The 22,785-nt window shown below is 45.4% G+C and overlaps 1 protein-coding gene across 1 annotated transcript in view; it reads right to left on the bottom strand.

Moving 5' to 3' along the window:
* Positions 1-22,785, bottom strand: part of ptprfb (protein tyrosine phosphatase receptor type Fb) — a 140,501-nt gene that overhangs the window by 110,034 nt on the left and 7,682 nt on the right. Inside the window, exon 2 of the mRNA XM_080474595.1 lies at positions 11,980-12,155. Coding sequence (XP_080330721.1) covers positions 11,980-12,079 — 100 coding nt within the window. The 5' untranslated portion in view covers positions 12,080-12,155. The remainder of the gene's footprint in view (positions 1-11,979; positions 12,156-22,785) is intronic.

The raw sequence follows: 22,785 nt of genomic DNA, 5'->3' as shown, positions 1-22,785 counted from the left end.
ACAGCTGACGTGACGCCGCAGTGAGCGCATCTTAGCGCCGTGCTTGGCGCTGTGGTTACAGCCTCAGATGTGCATAATCCGGGTCTCGGCGACGTGACACCGTGTTCTTATTACCGGCTCCATCAGCTCGTGTTTCATCTCCAGAGTCATTAAAGAGGGAGGTGGGGAACACCTAAACCGCAGACGAGCAGACTGCCCCATGGAGACAGGCACAAAGGGGTAAATCATTACGCTGTGTACACAGAGGAGACGCCAGCCTTCCCTCGTTGAGCACACGCTAGGGAAAATCCAGCAATGGCTGCCACCATTCTTCTCTCGCTCTCTCTCTCTTTTTCCCTTTATATGTTCCAATATAACACTGGTGTAAGAAGATGCAGGGGCGGGGGCGGGGGGGGGGGGGGGGGGGGGGGGTGTCATTCTCTAGTTAGCATAACACTGCACCTCTTTCAGATATTGATAGAGGCTTTATCGCACATTATTGGAGTCCACCTGTTATATCACCCTGCTCTGCCCTCGCCGGGCTGGAGAAAAGAGAGGTGGTTGCTGGCTGTCCTTGCTCGAGGACATATCCGCAGAGGAGCTTTCTTCAAGCAATACAGCAAATATACAATAACATGAATACTGCAAAGCCCGCAGGCGGTGAAGTGCAGCAGATGTATACGGCACATTTTGATGTGAGCTGGTTGTACATGTTTGGAAGGAGAAGCTGAAGCTGCCAACGCTGGAGAGCATCATGTGGGAATTTCGGTTTTGAGTCAACTAATCTGTTTCATGTGAAATTAATTCAATTTCTGAATTCATCACAGGCTAATTCGACCAAAAATAGTCTTCATTTTTTACACATCATTTCAGGGCGGCTGAACATAAATTGCGCCGGCGTGAAGTCGTTTAACGTGAAACGATGAATTGACTCGTCTAATTCTGATAAACATCAGACTGAGATGTTGTTTAAATTCCTGTAATGTGCACTCCGTGGCCCACGTTGGCATCGCTCCATTTGCTTGTGATTCTCCTCGATGTTGGGCCTCGTACATCAGGGGGGCCACCAGCACAAAGCCCTTTTCCAAGCAAGGAAGAATCCTCTTCCACTGGTTTCCAATCACAGACACTGGACAAACCGCAACAAATGAATTCAATCAAGTGAATATAAAGAAGGACAAACAAAAACAGGCAGCATTTGATCACACTAACATCAGGTAAGATTAAAAAAAAAAGAAAAAAAGAATGATGTCTTATGAAGAATCTTAAAAAAAAAAAAGAAAACTGTTGGTTTGCACAACATGTGCAAGAGCAGATAAACGAGATCTTCAATGTGGGAATATGCTTTCCCCAAGTTGTCTTAACAGGAGTATCAGACAAGCATGGCTGCCACCGCCGAATTAAGATAACGGCCGTGCAGCCGTGCTTGCAAACACACAGAAGCTAATACCTTCAGACTGTTAAAGACACACTGAGCGATACCATCGTTCACAACTTTAAATAGCAACAAAATTCAAGTGGCAATCTGATATTATTTCACCCTCGAATTATCAGCTGAGTTCTCGGAGCACGTACCTGCCGCATAACTGTCTAATGAGCGTAACAGATTAGCGCTAATTTGGTCATTTAAAAACAATCACAATAAGCTCGCAATGACAGGCAAAGGAAATGTTCTGTGGCGGTTATGCGTGCTTCGAAATTTTACAGTAATCTAACAGTTCCAGTCGTTCTCCGCTGTGACCCGAGAGCCGCGGTCCCTGAACCCACCTGACATTAGGCGGGTGTTTCTGTCCTGATTCTTCAAGAGATTTATCCTCCGTCAGCGGCGTCGGGATGTGACTCCCGACTCGCGCGCAGCTGGCGACGAGAGAGCCGCGCTAACCAATTTAACCCGATACCCATCCGGAGCGCATGCTTGGACATGCATCAGTGGGTGCACGGGCGGCGCGCCGGAATCCTCCAGACCTAAATATCGTCAGCGATGTGACGTCCAAGAGTTGCCCGCAAACATCTGTCCGCCGCGGTCGACTTTAAATCGATGTGAGGGCTTTGCACTGTGTGGCTCACGTGGGGGATCAGGCGGCATTAAAACACTTCCCTGCACATGCCTTCAAATTATAGGACGTGTTGCCACAAACATTTAAGTCGGGAGATCTTAGAAATCACAAGGATTTCGGGGATAAAACTGGGACGGAAAAAACCCCCAATAATCTTCTTAAAGAAGCTAAAAGTTTGATAGCTGACCTGTGACTTTAACGGCTAGACTACAGCGAGTTCGGAGCTGTCCGTCACTAATCCAGATCTCGCCAAGCATTCAATCACGAAATCTCAGAAAAAGGTCCGCGGTGACCCTAAAGCCCAAGCTTTCAGACGGGGTTAATAGCAACTAAAGGGCGGCGGCGGCAGCGGCGGCGGCGGCACTCGCTCGATTTGTGCTCCTCCATCACTGAGCCTCCACCGGCGGGTGAGGATATCAAACCGGTGGGTTTGTCAAGTTCTTTTCTTCGAGAGACAAAAATCCAGACTCAACCTTTTTTCTTCTCCTCGCCTGTGTCCCATTTTCCGGGCTGTCAGGCAGTTGTCACATGAAAACAATGGCAGGGGACGAGGTGGAAAACACGTAAGCCTACCTATGCAAATCCTCCTCTCAGCCTCCGCGTGCACACTTTGAGCTGCACTTTGATACGTCACATCCACAACTTCTATCCTGACAAGGCCTTAGCGTGAGCTCCCTTAGCAACTCGCAGAAAGTGCTGTCGTAAGTGTCAGGCCTAGTTTCCTGTGCAAATGAAGGTTGAGGTTTTTTTCTGGGGTTTTTTTTTGGGGGGAGGGGTTCATAATTACCCCATATTTACCACATTTTGGAGCAAGCGTCTAATTACTGAACGCTAAAGTTGGTAAACTTACTCAAAATCAAAGCGAGATAAACATATCGAGATCACTACTCAATCATTGAAATTGCCGCTTAATTACCTCCAGAAAGATCTAAAAGTGATCTACATGCAAAACAGCTGTACACAAACAGCGCCGGAGCTGGTGGTGGTAACAAGAAACAAACTAATTTTTTTGTTTTTCCCCGACTCGAGCAAAAAGCCTTTCATGTTATAACTAATGAATGGAATAAATGAATTAATCAAAGCAAAAAGCACAACACGCACAAGTGGAAAAAGCCTCAATTTTGTCTCGTCTTACTTGGTGAGACTAATGGCTGGTTCTTGTACGCCGCCACACATCCTGATAGATATTAACCACATTATCAAACAAATGGTAAGGTCATTAGGGAAATGAATGCAAACCCCTTTTTAAAGCCTCAAAAACTTAATACAAGAGGCCCGCCGTAATCTGGGAGCACTTACCAGGGGTAATTCAAAGTATTTAGGACTTCTGCAGTTGTGTGGAGATTCAGTGAGAATCGTTAACCTGCATTTTTGTGCTCCCTGCTAATGTGGAATTTGAATATGACCCCACATGCGGGTTTTATTGACAAACTGTGTTGCGATCCTGACGGTGCCTGAAGGCTGCTGATTGCTGCATGTGAGGGGGGGGGATTACGCAGCTCCGCTCACTTAACCTGCCGCCCGCAGGAGTGTCTGTGAGGTCCGGGGTCGCAGGAGGGATGAACGGCGGCGCTTCGGTTCTCACAGTACAGACACATTTGTTGGATTGGGCGATCAGGTACGCCTATCAATACCTGAACGGTAAACAAACATCGTCAGAGACATCGCAAAGTAAATGGACGTGAAGTTCAGACAACAGAAGTGCTCTCTGAGTAGGAAATGGATTCTTAAATTATTAATACATATATTACTGCCCTGTCATAGCGTAACGCGAAGCGGCGTTACCGTAATCTCGAACGAGTGTGCAGACGACTGGCTAAGTGTGCGCTGCGTTGTCTGATTCTGTCGGTTTTTCCGGAGCATTTACACCGGGTTTTTTTTTTCTCCTCGTTCTCAGCGGAGCGCCTCAGAGCAAGGCTTGTAATAAATGCAGAGACAGCAGGGAGAGTCGCGCAAATGGCACTTGTGTGGCTAACAATTAGTGTATTCCCAAGCCTGCCAGAGTGCCCAATGAGAGCTACTCTGTAGTGTAGAGTATCAGGGATCGATATGCACACGGCAGAGAGAAAACCATTAATTCTTATTAATAATGGATTAGCAAGTTATCATTTTCATGAGGCAACACTTAGTGGAAATTTGTCTGATGGCATCAGCACGGGTTGTTTTAATGGAATACTTCCATTAAGGCCTTTTCAGGCCATTAGCAGGCAACTTGTTTGCAATTAATTCCATATAAAGCTGCCTCCCCTGCAAGTTATTTACCCCGATAAAGTCAACTGCACTTCAGGCTGTTTGTTTAAACCAATAAACATCACGTTTGCTATCTGCACTTCTGTTTCACAGCTAAACGCCGAGGAGCATTGTCTCACGAGTTTGACGTTAACGCTTCGCTTTGTCGAGGTTTTTCACGTGGAGATGATTTCTTTTTCTCTTAAAAACTGGTAAAAAGTCTCATTAAAAAAAAAGAAAAAAAAAAGCTGAAGTGCTGCTGTCAGTTTTGAAGCATCAATTAACACTGCAATAACCTCCAGATAAAACATAATTGGATATATTATGTATTAATAGTTATACTATAAAAAAATAGCTGAAGTCTGTAAACAGGTTTTTCATTCAATTACTCCAAATCATTAAATACAAATTGACGTCAGTAACACCACATTCCTGTCCTCACTGAGATCTATAGGTCAATCAAAATATCTCATACTATCACCTCACACAGAGAAGACATTAAGTCCAACCCTCAGAAATCCTCTCTATGTGTTTCCATAGTTTCTAGCCCACTGCTTCAGTTCCTCCGTCTCATTTATAGTCAGTTCACGCGGCGTTCGCTTATGATAAAGCAGAGAAGAGAAACTTTTTTTTTTTTTTTTCCTCCCCTCCTTCCGACGAACGATAGTGTAGCAGCCGAAGATTGATGGCAGTTCGTGAGCATTATCGGGACTTAAGTGACTGATGCGATTCGCCGTTGCTGAGATACTGTACTTAAAGACAAAATGTCTCAACCTATAGAAGAGGGAAGAAAGGAGGAAAAAACATCAAACTTTGAAAACCCCACGGACCACAAAGACTGCCTTTCTATCAGGCCTTCCAGCCTTCTCTGAATTATTCAAGACAGTGGAGAAGAAAAAGAACTCTAAGTGCAATTACCCTTCACTCCTCTCTTCCCAGTGTGAGCAACATTAATGTAATGGCTTTCATCTTCTCAAGCCGATTATGAACGAGGGAGGCATCTCTCTCGTCTGCTCTCTCTCCTCCTGGCTGTCAGTCAATGTATGACATTTGGAAGAAAAAAAAAATTTAAAAAAATAAAACCCCACAATGGTGACTGTGAGAGTGGACATTTAAAGCCGCTGTTTAAGAAACTACATGCTTCATGTGTACGCTCTGATGGTGCTCCTGCTATCATACGACAAGTCTGAGGTGTTGAATTACCTGAGGTATTCAAACTGGCGCCAATGCGAGATCAAGTCAACGATGACTCACGCTCCCTGACTTCTGCCAACCCGTAAAATTCCTTCAGGGAAAGTCTTTGCAGATTTCAGATAAAGACATGCACTCCACTATAATTTTCTTATTACGCTTCCTTAAGATAAAAACCATTGTTGTGGTTGTCTCTGCTTTAACTTGGCTGTTATAAGACACGGGAAAGCCGTAATGTGTATTTTACGGTTCCCTTTCCTCGGTGCTGGTATCCGTGAATGTCTCGCCATGTTATTTCCTTAAAAAGCCTGATGTGCAGACCCGACGCACGGCGCGGACGACGAAACGCCGCATTCAAGACGATTCCCGGTCTCCGGTGAGCGCGCTCTTTACGTCAGTGGCCCTAACCTACATGACAAGCTTTCTAATGCCTGGACTGAACTGCACGGCTCGTCTGCTCCAGCCCGGGGCAACATCACCTCAAATGTTCACTCGGTTTACTCGTCGAAATGTCGTCATTTTGCGCCGCCGTGAACTTTAACTTTCTTTTTTCTTTTTTTTCCCCCTCCCCTCCAATGCAATTTTGAAACCGAAGGGCAGCCGTTGCATTTAAAAATGTCTGTGTGAGTTCCAACCCGCCGACGCCGGCATTGCAAAACAAAATATGAGGAGGGAAGAGTACATTCTGAATGCAGCTTGAATATATAATAAGTATAATGCCTGGCGTCTTTGTAATGGAAATCCAAGGCGGGCTCTAAAGTTGCTCTGGGAGCAACGAAAGGAAATTCGGGGTTCTGCCGATGCTGCAAGGTAAAGTCCAACCTTGGCTCCCACCCTGGCATTAATAGACCGATGCAGGGAAAATGTTAAGTGTGTTAAGTGATCCCTGGAGGTGCTTGCTGGGTTATGGGATGGTGGGGTGTGGGCTCAGCTGCTGCGATGGCTCCGAGCTTCTCCAGAGATCCCTTTTGGGGTTAGCTCATCATCCATCACAACAAACCCCCTTGCGACCCCACTAACCTCATTAATTTGCCTCCCTCAGATTAGCCTCCCCTCCGAGACCCAAAAAGAGCCCCGACCATTGTTCTCATCTCCTCGCCCACTCGGCCTGCAGGTCTTAAGTAATTCAGGTCTCCACGAGCCAAAACAGGGGGGGATTAAATTACGTTACAGTAGGGACATTAAACAACCAAGAAATTCTGACTATAAAGGCGCAAACGTCCAGGATGGCCATTTGCCAGAGAAATAGATCCCACTTGAGATCCAGTCGCGTTGGATTCTTGTGTGCCCGCTGGCTGCATGGGTTGAGTTAAATGTCTTTTGAATGCACCTTCGAGGCTGTTCCAAAAGTAAACAGCACACAGGCGTATGGCAGTATGTCAGCAAATTGGTTGATTGTGTCCAAATTCTTTCTTGGCCGTCTTGAATTTCTAACACCTTACCTCCTAATGAATACCCAGGATGTGCCAAAATAGCTGTACAGGCATCCTTTAATTCCTCCACTATTCCTCCCACAATATCTCTCAACCCAAATTAAACTGCCATGAACTCTTCCAGTAATAGCAGATTATTTTAATTCGGTGGACGAGCAGAGAACAGCTGAGAGTGTAACGGGTAAAAGTAATTACGAACGGTGAGACGGCAGAGTATCTTTTGTCAATAAAGAAATGGAAATATATCTTTTTCCTCCACCTGTCCTTCCCTGGAAGGACACCGGTCGTCCCTGCCTGTCGCTCGGCGGCACTGCCGAATCCAGGACACAGCGTCCGGGTGACTGCCTCCGGCCCTGCCACTGAGCTTCCTAATTAAACTATTAATCTCACGTCATTAACCTCCGATGACCCTTACCTCCCTCCATCCTGACACTGTGGCACTGGCTTATGAAAACAACTTCCTGTCAAATCTCCTCAACCTCGAGAAACACGCTTCTCGAGCACCTTTATCTCGAAGACATTGTTCTCACACAAAGCAGCTTTCTGCTAAGGCATCCTCAGAGCGCATTTTCTATTGTTTAGCTCTCTGCCCCCCCCCCCCCCCCCCACTTCTCTCTCTCCCCGCCTGCGTGATGCCTGTGGACCACAGCTGTGTGCTAACTGCATTACTCTCCGAGTGGCTCTCCAAGGTGGATATGGTTACTTTTAATTAAAAAAGAATCAATTTCTGCCCTTGTCAGATTTTGAACTGGGTGACCATATGGACACTTAAAAATACAATCCAATTTCCAGCCCCCCTCCTTGCTCCCCCCTCCGCCCCCCCATCTGGCCGCCCATCTCCAGACCACTTTGGCACGTCCAGTCCATCGTTCAGCTTCGGGAGGTTTCAAATCAACAGATCAGGTCTGTCAATGACCGTTTTGATTATCTAAGGCCCTGTTTACAAGTGAAAATGCAAAACTTTCCTCAGGTGTTTTTGGGATCCGTTCACACGACAACGGTGCTCAGGGCCACTGGAAATGTGACTTTTTGAAAACATGTCCCAAGGCAGAACTTTTCGAAAACGCTGCGACTCAGTCTCCGAGTGAACAGAGGAAAAAAGCAACTTTCTTAAAACGCCCCGGCTCCATCTGTGTAGACGGCGAAAGCGCTGCTTTCACCACAGATGTAACAAACAGTTGCACGTGCTCAGTAGATGGACAACAACAACAATGTTTGCCATGTCATGACTCCCAGTCCATAATCTCCTGAGACCTGGTGGTTTTATAGTTGACAGTCATCCAGAATAACAAACCAACTTGGTCGTCTGTGACGGTGCCCGGAACAGCGTGGGGTTCTCTAATGAGACAACATTGTAATTGTGGGTGATTTGAGACGCGAAATACTAATGTGGGAAAGGCGCAAAGTAAAACTCATCCATTGAAAAGGATGACAGAGAATGTGGGAGGTTTTAAAGTATTCCATACTCCTAATCGTGTAAGTTTAACTCTTAATTGCTTGCTTACTTAGTATTTATTTTATTTATTCCTAAAGCAGTGTGAATTGCTTCATGTCCATAAATAAATTTGCCTCGTCCATACAAATGACCGTGTACTCATCAGTGTTAATGTTAATAGCGTATTGTTCTTGGAACATATGTGTGTGTGGTTTCGTTACAAACAGCACCCACTAGAGGCTAAATATGAAAACTACATTGTTTTCAGCATTCCTGCCATTTCCGTGAAAATGGATATTGTTTTCAAAATCCATTTAAGTGAAATGAAACAAAAAAAATGATGCGTATTCACTTGAAAACAATGTCATGTAAAAGAGATCTAATAGCCACATAAACTCTGGTAAAATGTGATCGATTACAGGCTTTGTGGGGATAATTATGTCCTGCACAGGAAGACATCAGACAAAAGAATTAAACTGTGAAAAGACATTCCTCAAAGAACCGATGAACAGCAGGTCATCTATCGGTGTTACATGCAGGCTCACAAACAAAGACAGCATGAAGCTGCAGCATGAAGCATTATTTTTATGTTTGTAAAAAAAGAAAAAAAAATTCTCTGTACATGTATTAACTTAATTATGGTGTCAGTAATCTTCCTGCTGCTGGGAGTGAAAGTGAACTCGGCTACAAAAGGGGGGCGTCAGTGGTCTCCCTGCACCTCAACATGAAAAGCTGCCCGAGATTGTAACATGGGAGGGAGAGAAAAGGGGAGGCATACATCAAAAGCTTATTAAAGCCAATGAAATAACTCACAATGACAGCACTACAAAAAGATAACCATTACATTTAAGTGCTGGGTATGTGCGACTTTGAGGCTGACCTTGTGGGGCCGGTGGCCTATTGTGTACTAAGAGGCTGTATGGGGAGCTAGTTGATTAGGTTGGACTCCCGAGGGGATCAATGAGACGTCTGTGATCAGCACTCAGAGTAATCACGCTGTATTGTGTGCCCACTCAATGATGATATAAGATGAATGATGTCACGGGGCGATCGCGCCGATGAGTGTCGGTGGAGAGTTCTTGTAGTCGATCGTGCTCACTAAGACGGGATGAACCGTACAATCGTAGCAACCTCCATCACAACACCAATTTTCAATGTAACCGTCGCCAGCCGGCTGCGTATTTTTTTTCTTTTCTTTTTTCATATATAAATAAAAGGCATAACCCGATGCTGCTCGCACATGTCGGCTACCTGTGGTTGCTTGCCTGTGCAGCTTTTTGAAGGGGGAGACAAGGACACCAGACTCAACCCGTGTAATCAGAAACTCGCCAGGCACCCCCGCCCATAATATCTGTCTGCAGTCTGCCCTGTAATACAGGAAATCCAAACCAGAACTATCAAGTTCACATAACTAAGGTTCATACAAATTACAGGCACCAAACATGCGCAACCCTGCCATTAGTGGTAGGTGTTATTTTTGCCCCCTTAACTGACTTATTTTAATTCTACGTCTGTTGGCTTTACAGTCGGGATAATAGCAGTTCTCGGCCTGTTCCCATGTGTGCTTACATTAAGATACAAGCATACATTAACCCCACACCATAGCCAGGCGTCTCTCTTGAGTCCTGCTACGTTTTCGCCGTTTAAGATGAACTTTCTTCTCTCTTGCCTCTCGTGGATGTGCAGTGCATCGCCATTTGGGTGTGTTAAAACTCTGGTGGCTGGCAATTAAAATGGTTGGCTCGGTGTCTTTTATAGGATATGATCTCTGAAATTAAAGACTTCTGCAATTATACCCCAGAGGAGACAGTAATTCAAAGAGGCGCAGGCATTGAATTTACACAAGCTGTGAACTCATTGTTCACAGTTCGACTGCAGTCCAACTCATGTGTGTGGAAAAAGAATGGAAAATCTGCGGTTAATCTTTGATGCAGGCATAAACTAAAGACAAGGATTACAAACAAAGATCTTTGAAGTCTGCCATTTTTTCCCTTGTTCTTCACCTTTGCAGAAACTAAAGACGCTACAATCCCAACACAGCTTATTAATTAAGGCCCTGAGAAACTTTGAGCTGCAACCATCTGCAAAAGAAATCTGCATATATAAGTAATACCGGAGCATCCTCGACGTTCTTGACATTACCTTTTTCTTAAGATCTTTAAGAAGTGAATTATTTCTGTTTATTCCCTCGGTGGCAATTAAAATGCAGACATTGAAGAGTAGAGGTACCCAACACAACATGACAGGAAACAGCCAGTAAACATAACACATATTACAGATCTCATTTCCTTTGTCAAGCAGGGGAGCGTGCCAATTACTTAGAGATCAAACAGAAATTAATTCCTTCAGATAATTAATCGTCAACTACTCATACCATATCCTGCAGTTATGAAGAACAGCTTCTTTTTTTTTTTTAAATCTGCAGTTCTTGGTTAAGTTGACAGGATGCACTCAGTGCAGTGCGGCACGTGTTGCATATCTTACTGAAGCACTCCTGCTGGAGTCGAGGTTCGATTGGTCCGATCAAATTACAAGCAGAGCAAAGAAAGTCTTGCCAGACCGCAAGAAAAAAAAAAAGACAGGGCTGCAAAACTTTTCCGCAAGGTCAACGCCACCGTGATACCGTGCAAAAAGTGGGCAACTGTGAGAGACAAAGACGATAACACGGGGGCCGGGCCAGAGAAGGCAAAGGCTACGAGGAAACAAGTGCTCTTCAATGCATGTTTGAAAGGACAGAGCAGTTGGTGTCGTCGGGTGGGCGAGCTAGGAGGGGTTGGACTATAATTGAATTACAGTGACCCTGTGACAGCCACTATAGGTGAGGTCATGTGTTGAATTAATTCTGTCCCTGACCCTGTCCCCGGCAGGGCAATTCCTCCTGGCCGCCTCCCCCCGGAGACCCAAAGGTGCAGGAAGGATAGCGCCTTCTTCAAGCCAAAAGTGTCATTCAGATTGACAACCGGGCTCAGAGGCCGATGGATCTCCGCCGCCTGCATTGTTCATCCTATTTTTAGTTTGGATGCTAAAGCCTGTTAAGGTCTGGGTGTGTGCATTAGACAAGCAGCTATTTCTGCTTCCCGCAATACAATGAAGACATTAAATGTAAATGGAATCCATACTCTATTTTAAATAAAGCTCTGCGCGGCACAGCGTGAATCCTTCAACTAAACACATTTTAGTTCAGGTTCCACGCACGGTACAATTTCATCTTGAGGGGGCCGAGCTGGTAAAGTAGTGCCATAATAAGCATCAAATTTAAAATGTAAGGTCTGTCGTTGTTGTGGCGCAGAGTATATGATCAAAATGTCTATTTTTTCACAAACAATTAGTACTGAAAATGACTACAATACCAATATAAAGCCAATTTTAATGAGCCCAAAGGGGCCGTCCTATTAAATGAGTGATTCTGCAAGGAGAAATGTTTGCATATTAGGTTCTGGCCTTATGTTTGACGCCCCTGCTTTATACGCGAAGAGAACGGCTGAAATCCTTCGACTGATTCACGGGAAACAGCGATACACTTAAAATCAAGATTCGAGAATTTGCCGTTTAACCTCCCGCCGTGTGCAATTTCCACTGTGGCAGCAGTGAATGACTTGCTCAAAAGACGTGGCGAGGACGCCGTGGATGTTCACAGGTGCCTGAGTTTACTCACTGTCTGCCAGAGAGGAGAACACCGTGCAGCTGAGAAGAAGCAGGAACAGCAACGCCCCTCTGGGCCGGAGGGGCACCGCCGGGTGAATATTAGGCACCATGTTGGAGGCTGGCACTTGCTTCCTCCTCGGTCCCCTGCTAGACACGTCCCACTCTGACAGGATCAAAGACTAACACCTGGGAGAGCAAACACAAGCAGAACAGGGGAGCACCGGCATTAGTATTCACACTTCACTATACATTTGCATGTGTTTGAATGAGCATAATAAATGCGGTAAGGCAGGAATATCAAAAAAAAAAGAAAAGACACAAGTCGCGGGAGCAGAGACGGAAGAGACGGAAACTTTGTATACTTGTGAGAAAACAACCCAGCGTACAACACTCGGGGATCTTTTGGTCGCGATCAACAAGCACCTAATACCCACAACAAATCGTGCTCCAGGTGGAATAAACACAGGCGAGGTGAATGTGAGACAAGAACTAACACTGCAGAAGAGAGGGGAGGTAAAAGCAGGGCAGCTCCTGAGAGCAAAATTATTGGAGGAAAATACAACAGCAACAAATGGGAGGTCGGGCTTATGCGTCTCAGTCACCCTCTAACAAAGGGAGTAAAAAAAAAAAAAAAAAAAGACCCAGTGGACCTACTAAACAGCCGTCCCAAAGGACTACCACCCACTTAATGTCCCCCATTAGGAAATTGAAAGTGTGTCTTCCAGATGGTCTCAAATCACGCAGAGTGAAGTCATCTTGGCGGATGACAATGCGCATGTGAACGTAAACATTTAACATGCGACACGCCCCGAGGGAGACGTGGCCGGTCAACACAGCGGCAGCAGGTGTGCCACAAATTAACCATAATTAACCGGCGCAGTAAAACAGAGCGCCCTGCTCTGTCGTCTTAAACAGGAGGAGGAGGAGGAGGAGGAGGAGGAGGAGGAATGAAAGGAAAGTGCAAAAGAGCTTGTGCTTTGTCATTTCCAGAATTAGATTTAGGAAACTACTAGGCCAACTGATTAGGGTTTAGAAGTATGACCTTAGGTTTTGTTGCAGCCTCCAGTTTGACTGTCTAACGCTGTTACTGTGTACCCCCCCCCCCCCCTCCATACATTGAGCTCACTGGATTTCGTATCCTGACTCTCTTGACTGTGGTCATCTGTGATGAGTAATCATAATGCTGTCGTAATACGGTGAGGATAGATATCTCTCATTTGATGAAATTAAAGCGGGATCTCCAGACGACTTCAGAATAGAAAAACTGAAATGAGAAAAGTTTTAAGAAGTTTGAAAGTAGTGAGCCTACTTTTGTCTTGGAGAGCTCCCCGCCACTGATTCCTGTACAAAGCTTTTTTTTTTTTTTTTTTGGGGGGGGGGGGGGGGGGGTTGTTTTTTTTTTTACAAGAGATTTAGAAGATTGGAATTGAACTGAAGACTTTACCGGCGAGATCTCTCCCTGCCCGGTGTACAGTTGCGACTGAACAATAGCGATTGCTGATATTTGTGAGGAGGGGAAGGGGGAGGCACGCTGGGTGGCCGGTCAGCTTTTAGTCTATTCAGCTGAGCTAAATAAGTTAGAGTGTCATGGGGACACAATGCCTCCAGTATCTTGTGGAGGAGAGAAAAAAAGAAGAAAAAAAAACATTCTTAAGTCTGTGGAGGTGTTGAGCAGCCCATTACTCATGAAGCTATTTCAATGCAAGGGTGGAAAAAGAGAGGAACGCACACACTGTGGGCACCTTTTCCGACCACCGCCTTTGTTCAACGAGACCAAGAAAAACACTCGGTTGGGCAGACCTCTAACCAAAGCAAAATTTTCTAGCGACTCTCTGCTTTTTAACTTCTTTCGACAAGTCGCTTGGCAAAGAGGAGAAAAGAAACATTCACGGCTGCGCGTGTGAAAGAGTGTTGTGTTGGGACCGGAGCTCCACCTGGGCACAGATGGAGACAAGTATCATTGACAGATAACTCGTCATAACCATTTGTCACTAACAGAATTGTGCCTCCAGGCTCTCGTGTCTGCTAAAATTATTTTAGATTCTGAACACACACACACACACACACACACACAACCGCGCACACCTTGCGTCCAAGGAATTTCCAAACATCACGTACAGTCAACACCATCTATCGTCAGGTTCGTGCTGTGATCGTATCAAACCGCGCGGCGTTCCTTCCTGACAAATCCATAAGTGCAGCAAAAATATTTCAAAGTAAAAACAAACAATAAAAAAACAAAAAAAGCTTATCCTCTGCGTTTTCACCTTCGCCGCTGATGAGAAAGAGGTTCGTTGTAAGCATGTTAAACTGCAGCAGACAAACACGGTGCACAATGAGCACAATGACACCCCCGACTCCGAGCAGAAGTGACGCCATTTTTTAAATTTTTTTATTTTTTCTTATCCGGAGCTAATACCCCAAGTCAGCTTTGCTAAATGACTGCAAAACTCACATCAAGTTTTCTTGGCTGCCAACTTTGTTTAGACGCTCATTTTTACGAACGCCAGCGTTGCACTGGTTCACATCGCCGGGTAGAGAGAGCGAGAGAGAGAGAGAGAGAGAGAGAGAGAGAGAGAGAGAGAGAGAGAGAGAGAGAGTGAGCCGAGCTGATAGAGTTGGCTACTCGCCGTGCTCCAAACCCTTGGCGGTGGAGGGATATCTTTCACAGCAGATGCCAGAGAGAGGCAGATGCTTTTCATCTTCAATGAGACAAATTCCTAGAGCGGCGGCTTATTCTTTATTTATTTAGCTACTTATTTATCCTAGTGCGGCTCGGTCCCTCCCAGCTGCGTGCAGATACTTTGGGACGGCGCTGCCACGGCGAGCGCTTCTGTCAAGAGCTGCGGCGACGCGACAGTGGGGAAGGGAGAGGAAGTGGGGATCCAAAACCTGAGCAAGTGGTAGCGGCCCGCGGGGAGACGTCCTTTTGCTTGGCGGTTGTGTTTGAGAGCAACACAAACAGAAGGGACATGTTGAGGTGGCTGTCAGCCTTTCTGAGAGGGACTTTTGGTTGTGGTAACAACTGAACTCGAACACTTGTTTGTGAGTAAAAGAGAGCATGTGTGTGTGTGTGTGTGTGTGTGTGTGTGTGTGTGTGTGTGTGTGTGTGTGTGTGTGTGTGTGTGTGTGTGTGTGTGTGTGTGTGTGTGTGTGTGTGTGTGTGTGTTTGTGTCCACTGACTTTCACAGAAGCTAGGATCTTAATTAATGTTTACAATAATTGGTGACGGGAGCTAAACTGCAGCTAATGAACGTGGTTTTGAGCTGACGCGTACGAGCTTTACTAATGTTTTATAAACCAGTATATCACAAGACAGACGGATCAACATTGACGCCACCCGTCTAACATTTTTTTGACCCGTATCCTGTGATAAAATCAGCCCCTCGCTCACCGAGGCCTGGACTCCACAGGACCTCTGAGGTCGTCCCGGGGCATCACGCAACAAGACTTGTTTTCCCTGCACATCCCACGGGGGCGCCATCAAATTGAGTTCGGGGGGGATTTAGAGGCCGAGTCGACACCTTGAACTCTTTGTCATGTCCCTGAACGATTTCTGTCGTGTGGCAGGGTGCATTACCCTCCTGAAAGAGGGCGTGTGTGCTGTGCAGCGGTGCCTACAGAGAGGTGTACGTGTCAAGGTAACGTCCACACGAGTGTCTGACCCCGAGATTACATGGCTCGACTCTGTCCAGAGCGTCTCTGTTGTCTCACGCATCCCACCGCGTTCAGGCAAAGCACACGCTTAGACGTCAACATGATATAAATCAAAGTGTCATCAAAGCAGGCCAGCTTCACCAGTTCAGTTGTGATGGTGACTGTGTGGGCTTTTATCTGTGCCAAAAAATCTTCTGGTGGGGATTCAGACTGATGTTCCAGCCTTCACTCATCACAATCAATGAGTCCTTTGTAAGACCCGGTCGAGGCGGCGGTTTAAAATTTTCCCCACCATTTTTTTAAGGCTCTTAAAATGCTGCACTGGGTGGATGATGGGCCAAAAAGGACAAGGTTACATGAAATGGCGTCGTGTGAACGGGCCTTCAGCACCGGTGTTTTCAAGTGGAAACGCAAAACTTGCGTTGCGTTTTTTTGTGTCCATTTACATGAAAACGGTGCTTGGAGCAACTATAGGTGGAGCCACGCAACTTTTTGAAAAAGCTCAGACTCGGTCTCAGTCGAAGAACACGTAACTTTCTGAATCTCCTGCACCACGGCCACAGTAACTCGTTCTTCTGCATGTGTGCGAGTCGATGGAAAATAACAACCATGGCGGCCTCCAGGGTGTCATGACTCCCAGTCCATATTCTCCAGGGACTTGGGAGTTTTAAAGTTGACAGTCACCAATTAAAAAAAGGATCCAACTTTGTCTGTCCATACAAATCTCCGTGCACTCCAATTGTTGTCATGTAAACGGGGTTTTTGACAGCGTTTGGCATTAACTAACCACACCAGGAACAAGACCTGGCATTCAGCCCCGGGCATCCGCCCATCTCAAGCTGGTCATGCTTGGCTATTCTTCCACCTTCCAACACATCACACTGACCGTTCACTTGCTGCCGAATATCTCCCATCTTTTAACAGGCGCTATTGTAATAAGATAAACAATGTTTTTCACTTCACTCTGCATATTTTGAAATCTGTGAACACACCACAAACACAATCTGGACTGATATAGCCTTTTCATTAGCTTTTCTCTGGCAAGTTAATTTTGTCCCCGCTAATCATGATGCGGCAGCGCAGAGCCAAGATAAGTGACTTAACAGAAAGCCGATCTTTTTCATTGTAAGCGTAAAGCGTTAAGGGAAACAAAACAGGCAAATGGCCTTTGGGAAACGAACAGACGCGTCAAAGTTGTTCGCCTTCTTTCACATCTTCACATCATTATCACCTGAAACGCCGACATGTTATGAATAAACACGGGCTAAACCAGGGCTTCATTAAACTCGAGTCTGGAACTTGCTCGATTGGCGAGCAGACACTCACAGACCCAACCTCAGACCTCTCTGAATTACTGCACAGAATTTGACGTCGGGGGTGATTCAGAGGTCTGCAGCCAGGCAGAACGGCAATTTATGGTGCCGCACTGGGTCCCCAATTTGTCAATGTGTCAAGATCATGCATCCTGCACAGAGGGATGATTCTGTGGTGGCAACATGTTGCCTAAACACGCAGACACCGTGAAGAAGAAGACAAGGTTATTGAACTGAAAAAAAAAAAAAAAAGTCCAGACAACCTTAAACCCCATTATTCTTCACTCAATCAGGCTTTAAAAAGAAGCGGTGGACATCTTCAGTATTCTGTATATACGCTGTAAACTAAGCAGCGGAGTGAGAGGTTTAGGGAAGTAATTACCAAAAGAACAATGGGATGGGAACATCTAAACAGCGGAGGACAAAAGTGCTTTTGGGTGAGCTCTGTGGGGAGGGGACTATACACACACCTGACACACACCTATCCTATTTGCCTTGTTTATTACTCTCTGTGCATGTGTGTGGCAAGGGAGTGGCCACCCGTACAGACCCAGACAGACAATGTAAGACAGCCGCACAGAGATAGAGAGAGAGGGGGAGAGAGAAAGAGAGGGAGAGAGAAAGAGAGGGAGAGAGGGAGAGAGAGCACAGTGTAAACACTGCCATTACACTAACTACAGGTAGCATTTCTGCCCTCCGTCGTTTCCATGCCTCCTACTCATGTTCGCTCCCTTTCCCAGTCTCTATTTAATGGGTCATCCCAAGCACGGGGAGGTGGGACAGCTGAGATATATGGCTACCAGCGTGGGGAGCTAATCATGGCCGTCTCTTGGGGTGATAAAGGCAGGCCGGAGAGGTTTGTATTGGCCCAGCCCACTAACGGCTCCATAAACACAGTTACAAGCTGAATTTCAACAGCCCTGTTTTGGCTCCTGATTAGTTTTCCATGCCCTAGAAGGCACGCTCGTGCAAGTCTGTTTTCTTTTTTAAACTCGACCGCAAACACACACCGCAAGACCCCAGGAGACTTACGCCAAACTGGTGAGCCCCGTATTGTAAAATGTAAGTGTAAAGTAACCAATTTCGGTTTTCCAAACAACTCCAAAAGCCTCGCCGGATCCACAGGCTTGGTGGTGCCTGACTCTTTTTACAAGGTTCTACATTAAAATCTGCCTAACAAAGGCTAATGCCCTGTGACCTGTCGGGTTTCGCAGCACTTTTGTTTACAAGCTGATCCCACAAAGTTAATTGTTAACGTTTTACTGCCAGGAATAAGACCGAGAGACTGAAAGACACCAATAACCAATGAGCGCACGTCCTGGAGTTGAGCAATAGGACGCCAGGGCCACTGATTAAACTGGCCCACTATGGAGGCAGCCGTGTAATAAAGCACGAGTATTGAGTGCGTGCATGACTCAAAATGAGCTCATCAGTTAGGCTCATTTCACACAGTTGGATAATTAAGTAGTATCACGGCATGTAAGTGTATTGCAGACGTTTCCGGCGTGTGACACAGTCACTCTCCCAACTCTTCCTTGTGACGCATCGTGGTGTCATTTGTGACGCTCGACAGTTGGATTTAATGCACCATGCTCCCAATAAAGTCTGATGCAGGTCCGAGCTTGCCGCTCAGCAGAATACAAAGACCGTCTCATGCAGGCTGCGCCCATACGATACAACGTCGACATTTAGTGTGGTCGAGTGAACGTTTAACAAAACTCAAGCACGTCCATAAATTTGCGCTGAAGTGGGGATTTACAATCACCTCTGGGGGGCGACCAATCTTTTCAGCTGCAAATCAATCTGGGAATGAGAGGTGATGTGTAGTACACTGATATGTATTACGCAGAGTAGGAGAGACATACCAGAGTGCCACTTCCATTTGAATTTATTGAAGAGTGATTATTGGCGTTGTCGAGCGGCAGAGCAAGAAGAAAATGGCTCGCGCTACAAACCGCTGTGCGAAAGGCCCGCAATAAATCAAGCAAGCAGGCTCAATGTAAAACAGACATTCATCAAATGAAAGAAACCAGTGCCACTTGGGTATGTGAAACAGCTTTTTGTAATGCAGTGGCAAACTCAGAGGCCATGGTTGCAGAATATAAACCAGTGCAGGAAAATGACAGGTAAATATCCATAAAACTATAAAATTACAGAGAAGCATGGTTGAGTCACGTACGAGCGTCGCAAAAAACATTTTTATTATGTTAGATTCTTTTCTATTTTACAAAACGAGGTGTATTATCATTCATTGTTTTTTTGGAGGTTTATTTGAATTTTGTCTTCAATTCATTCAAATGTTGATTTGCTTTTTTCATGCTGGTCTCGTATTTACTGTTTTCTTGTTCTCACTTGTTATTCCCTCATTATCAGCCTGCCAATCATCTCTGAATTAAACTGACCCGCATAAAATATGCTCACCAGATGAAGTGTGTGATATCTGAATTTAGAAAAGACCTGCATGGACACAAGTGCAGATATATGGCATATTAGTTTTCACTATGACACCGACAGCGTTGCTCTGGTTGAACGACTGTGGAGAAGTTTGACTCTTTTGTTTACATTTTACAGTTTCAGAGTTCCAGGAAATGAATTACTGAATAATTAACAGTGAAATTGCGCTATGGCCAAACATTAAATTAGCAGTATAAACAGAGACACATTCTCAACAGCAGATGTGCACATATATCAAAACCAAATCCACACTGTCGAGCAAGAAAGATGAGCTGAGACGTCACCACTTGACGGTTTGCTTGTGGACAGATGGTGCCATAAAATGACTAGGCAGGCAGCGCAGAAGGCATGGACCCCCCCCCACCCAGCTCTCTCTCCACCACCGCCACCTCGTCTCTCCCCTCCTCCTTCACACTACCCCTCCTCTTCCCACCCTCTCCGCCCCCAGGGACAGAAAAAGCCTCGTCTCCGCCAGTAAAAGACAAACAGAGTGAAGGCATGTGAGCCGAAAGACTGGCAAATACCGAGTTCTGGAGATCAATGGCTGGCCAAACACAGGCGGTTGTTCACACGCCACTCGATCCATGCCGGATGGATTTTAGCGACGGCAGGAAGAGCAGAAATATTAGGGAAACTAAGCACCGGCGAAGTGCAGGATCATTCTCAGGCGCCCCTTTTGTCTGCAGAATTAAGTGTATTTACTTTCAGCAAGTGGCACCGAGGCGAAGAAAACTCCACCTAACTTTGCTTATGAGCGTGGGAGGGGTCTTTTGAGGGCTTCATACTGTTCAGCAGGTGTCTCCACTGTTCTAAATCAATTACCTCTAGTCAGTCAGCGCTTAGGGTAGGGGGTATTGTAAATCAGCTTGGTGTCAGGCCAGATTAGTGACTGTAAAGGACTGGGAGTGAAGTTCTTTGGCCGGCGTGAACCCTCCAGAGGCTGACAAGAGAAAGAAGCCGTGGCCTTGGTGCTTGACGGCGTAGCAGCAGCTCTGGTAATTGTTTGCCACAATACTTAATGGCGTCAGGGTTACACAAGTATGCTTGCTGTAAGATTGACTGGGAATTCTTTATCCCCTCATTTACTCCCTTTAATAGGTCTCATTGCTGAGAGTAATGCAGGACTGCTTGAAGGCAATATTGGATTTGCCGGATTTTTTTCCATCAGCGGAATAAAATACTTAGATTTTTCAGGTTTTTGCTTGCCAAAACGGGAATTCCTAGGTGGATACTTAACTGCCGAGTTTCTCTCTTACACACGTAAGAAATTGTCAGCTTATTCTAGCAAAATCTTAAAACTGGGGCTGTTGGACGGATTTGACAAACTGCTACCACTGGATATTCACTCTTGTGCACGGGGGTAGAAGGTCTGTGCACGTCCAATTGCAGTCGTAAATGCAGCTCCTCTTGTCACCTCATTTCGTTAATGCAAATCTACTTTTGAGGAACTGCTGTGTCAGGGGAAAAAAAAACAAAGCCCTCAGAGAATAAAACCACTAAACACACCAATGAGAGCATGCAGCCGTGGACTACATTTATGTGTCCAGAAATCTCCCGTGCAAAGCTGCATGGGCATATTTGTCTTCTGTCAAAGCTGAAAAGCATGACTGGAAGTGCATATTGACACAATTTATTATTTCACCTTACAAGACAGCATGTAAAAAGCAGAAAAACAACAATCCTCTGTGGTCCGAGGGAGAGACGAACAAACCCGCTGTTGACACGGGGAAGGGTTGGACTAAGTCAGAGAAAGACTGTGCAAAGCACCTCCTATATAGTCAGGCATTTGTGGTGGGGAAACAGAAACATTGTACCTTATGGTGTCTGAGTTCCACCATAAGGTTCTGTTTATAAAGCGCGACCCCCTTGATGAATAATGTGTTTGTAGCAGTCCAAAAGGCACACAAACATCTGCTGCTCTGAGACAGGCTTTCTGTAGCACCGAGAAGAAAAAAAAAAACCTTCTATACCTGAAACGGTTAAAACTGGGGTTATTTGCAATTGCGAATGTGTGGGGAAAAAAAAAAAAAAAAAGATCCCTGAGGTCCTAATCCAACTCCTGTTCTGCTTCTATTCCAGACGGCTATCCTCCCAGACCCTGTCTAACTAGTGAAAAGAGGCAGATTCTAATAAGCCATTCTGTCTTTCTGTCAGTCTGTGTTTCCTCTCTCTCTCTCTCTCTCTCTCTCTCTCTCTCTCCTCTCTCTCTCTCTCTCTCTCTCTCTCTCTCTCTCTCTCTCTCTCTCTCTCTCTCTCTCTCTCTCTCTCTCTCTCTCTCTCTCTCTCTCTCTCTCTCTCTCTCTCTCTCTCTCTCTCTTCGGCCATGTCTCCTTCTCAGTCTCTTCCTCTCTGTCTGAGCCATGAGCCAGCCTGTTGGAGCAGATGGAACCATATATCCCCATCGCTCTCCGGAGGCCAGAGGATTTAAAATGTAAAAGAGATGAGTGTGGAAAAGGCAGGAGCCAGTCGATAAAGGGCAAGAGAAGCCGGGACTCTCAGCTTAGGTCGTGTTCATCAAACAAGAGAGACACGACTTTAAAAAAAAAAACTAAGTAAAAACACAATGTGCTGTAGAGCAATAAACCACATGGAAACAAGACCATAAACTAACATGGCATGTCTTTTTATTAGGATCGAATACAACAGTTCTGTCCAACGTGACTCAAGCTTGTGCTATTAGTTGGTAACGCAGACAGATTCCCCCAAATTCTCTCATGATGAAAAACTAATTGAGACAAATTTCATCAGTTAGTTTTCTGAATGGTCCTTATGAAAGACAGATGACGAGTCTATACTTGTTATTTCAAACAAGTGGAATTAATTCATTGATTACACAAAGAACTGAACTATCAATTATTTCGACGAGTGACTCAAAGTGCAAGTAATTTATAATAAAAAAGAACGATCGAATTGCTTACATTGATAGATATATATATATATATATATATATATATATATATATATATATAATATATACACACACATACACACATACGCTTTGACACAAAAGCAACTTTGCAGCACACGTTCTTCTTCTTCTTCTTTGTTGTATTTTAACGGCGGTTGGCAACCGTTAAATGGACCATTACCGCCCCCTATTGTTCAGGAGTGTGACCAGAGAGTAATAACTGTACCGTATTTTGCAGCATACTTTGTCGGTTACCTGACAATACACGGGACCTAAGTAAACGTCAATAATAAACAGGATTAATCACTTCAAACAAATCACTTAAACACACTTAATGTCGATTGGTTCACGCTGCCCACAGGCAAGAATGAACAGGAATTAATTGGGAGTTTAAGCGGCGTTCTCTCGAGGACGCCGTAGTCAGAAACGTGGAGTCAGACCTGCCTCAGTCCTCGGCTCCCCTCACCTCAGGCCACCTCTGAGG

Source organism: Lipophrys pholis (assembly GCF_963383615.2).
Source record: "Lipophrys pholis genome assembly, chromosome: 1".
Classification (NCBI taxonomy): Eukaryota; Metazoa; Chordata; class Actinopteri; order Blenniiformes; family Blenniidae; genus Lipophrys; species Lipophrys pholis.
The sequence above is the reverse complement of the archived record's forward strand: the minus strand, read 5'-3'. Positions and strand labels throughout refer to the sequence as shown.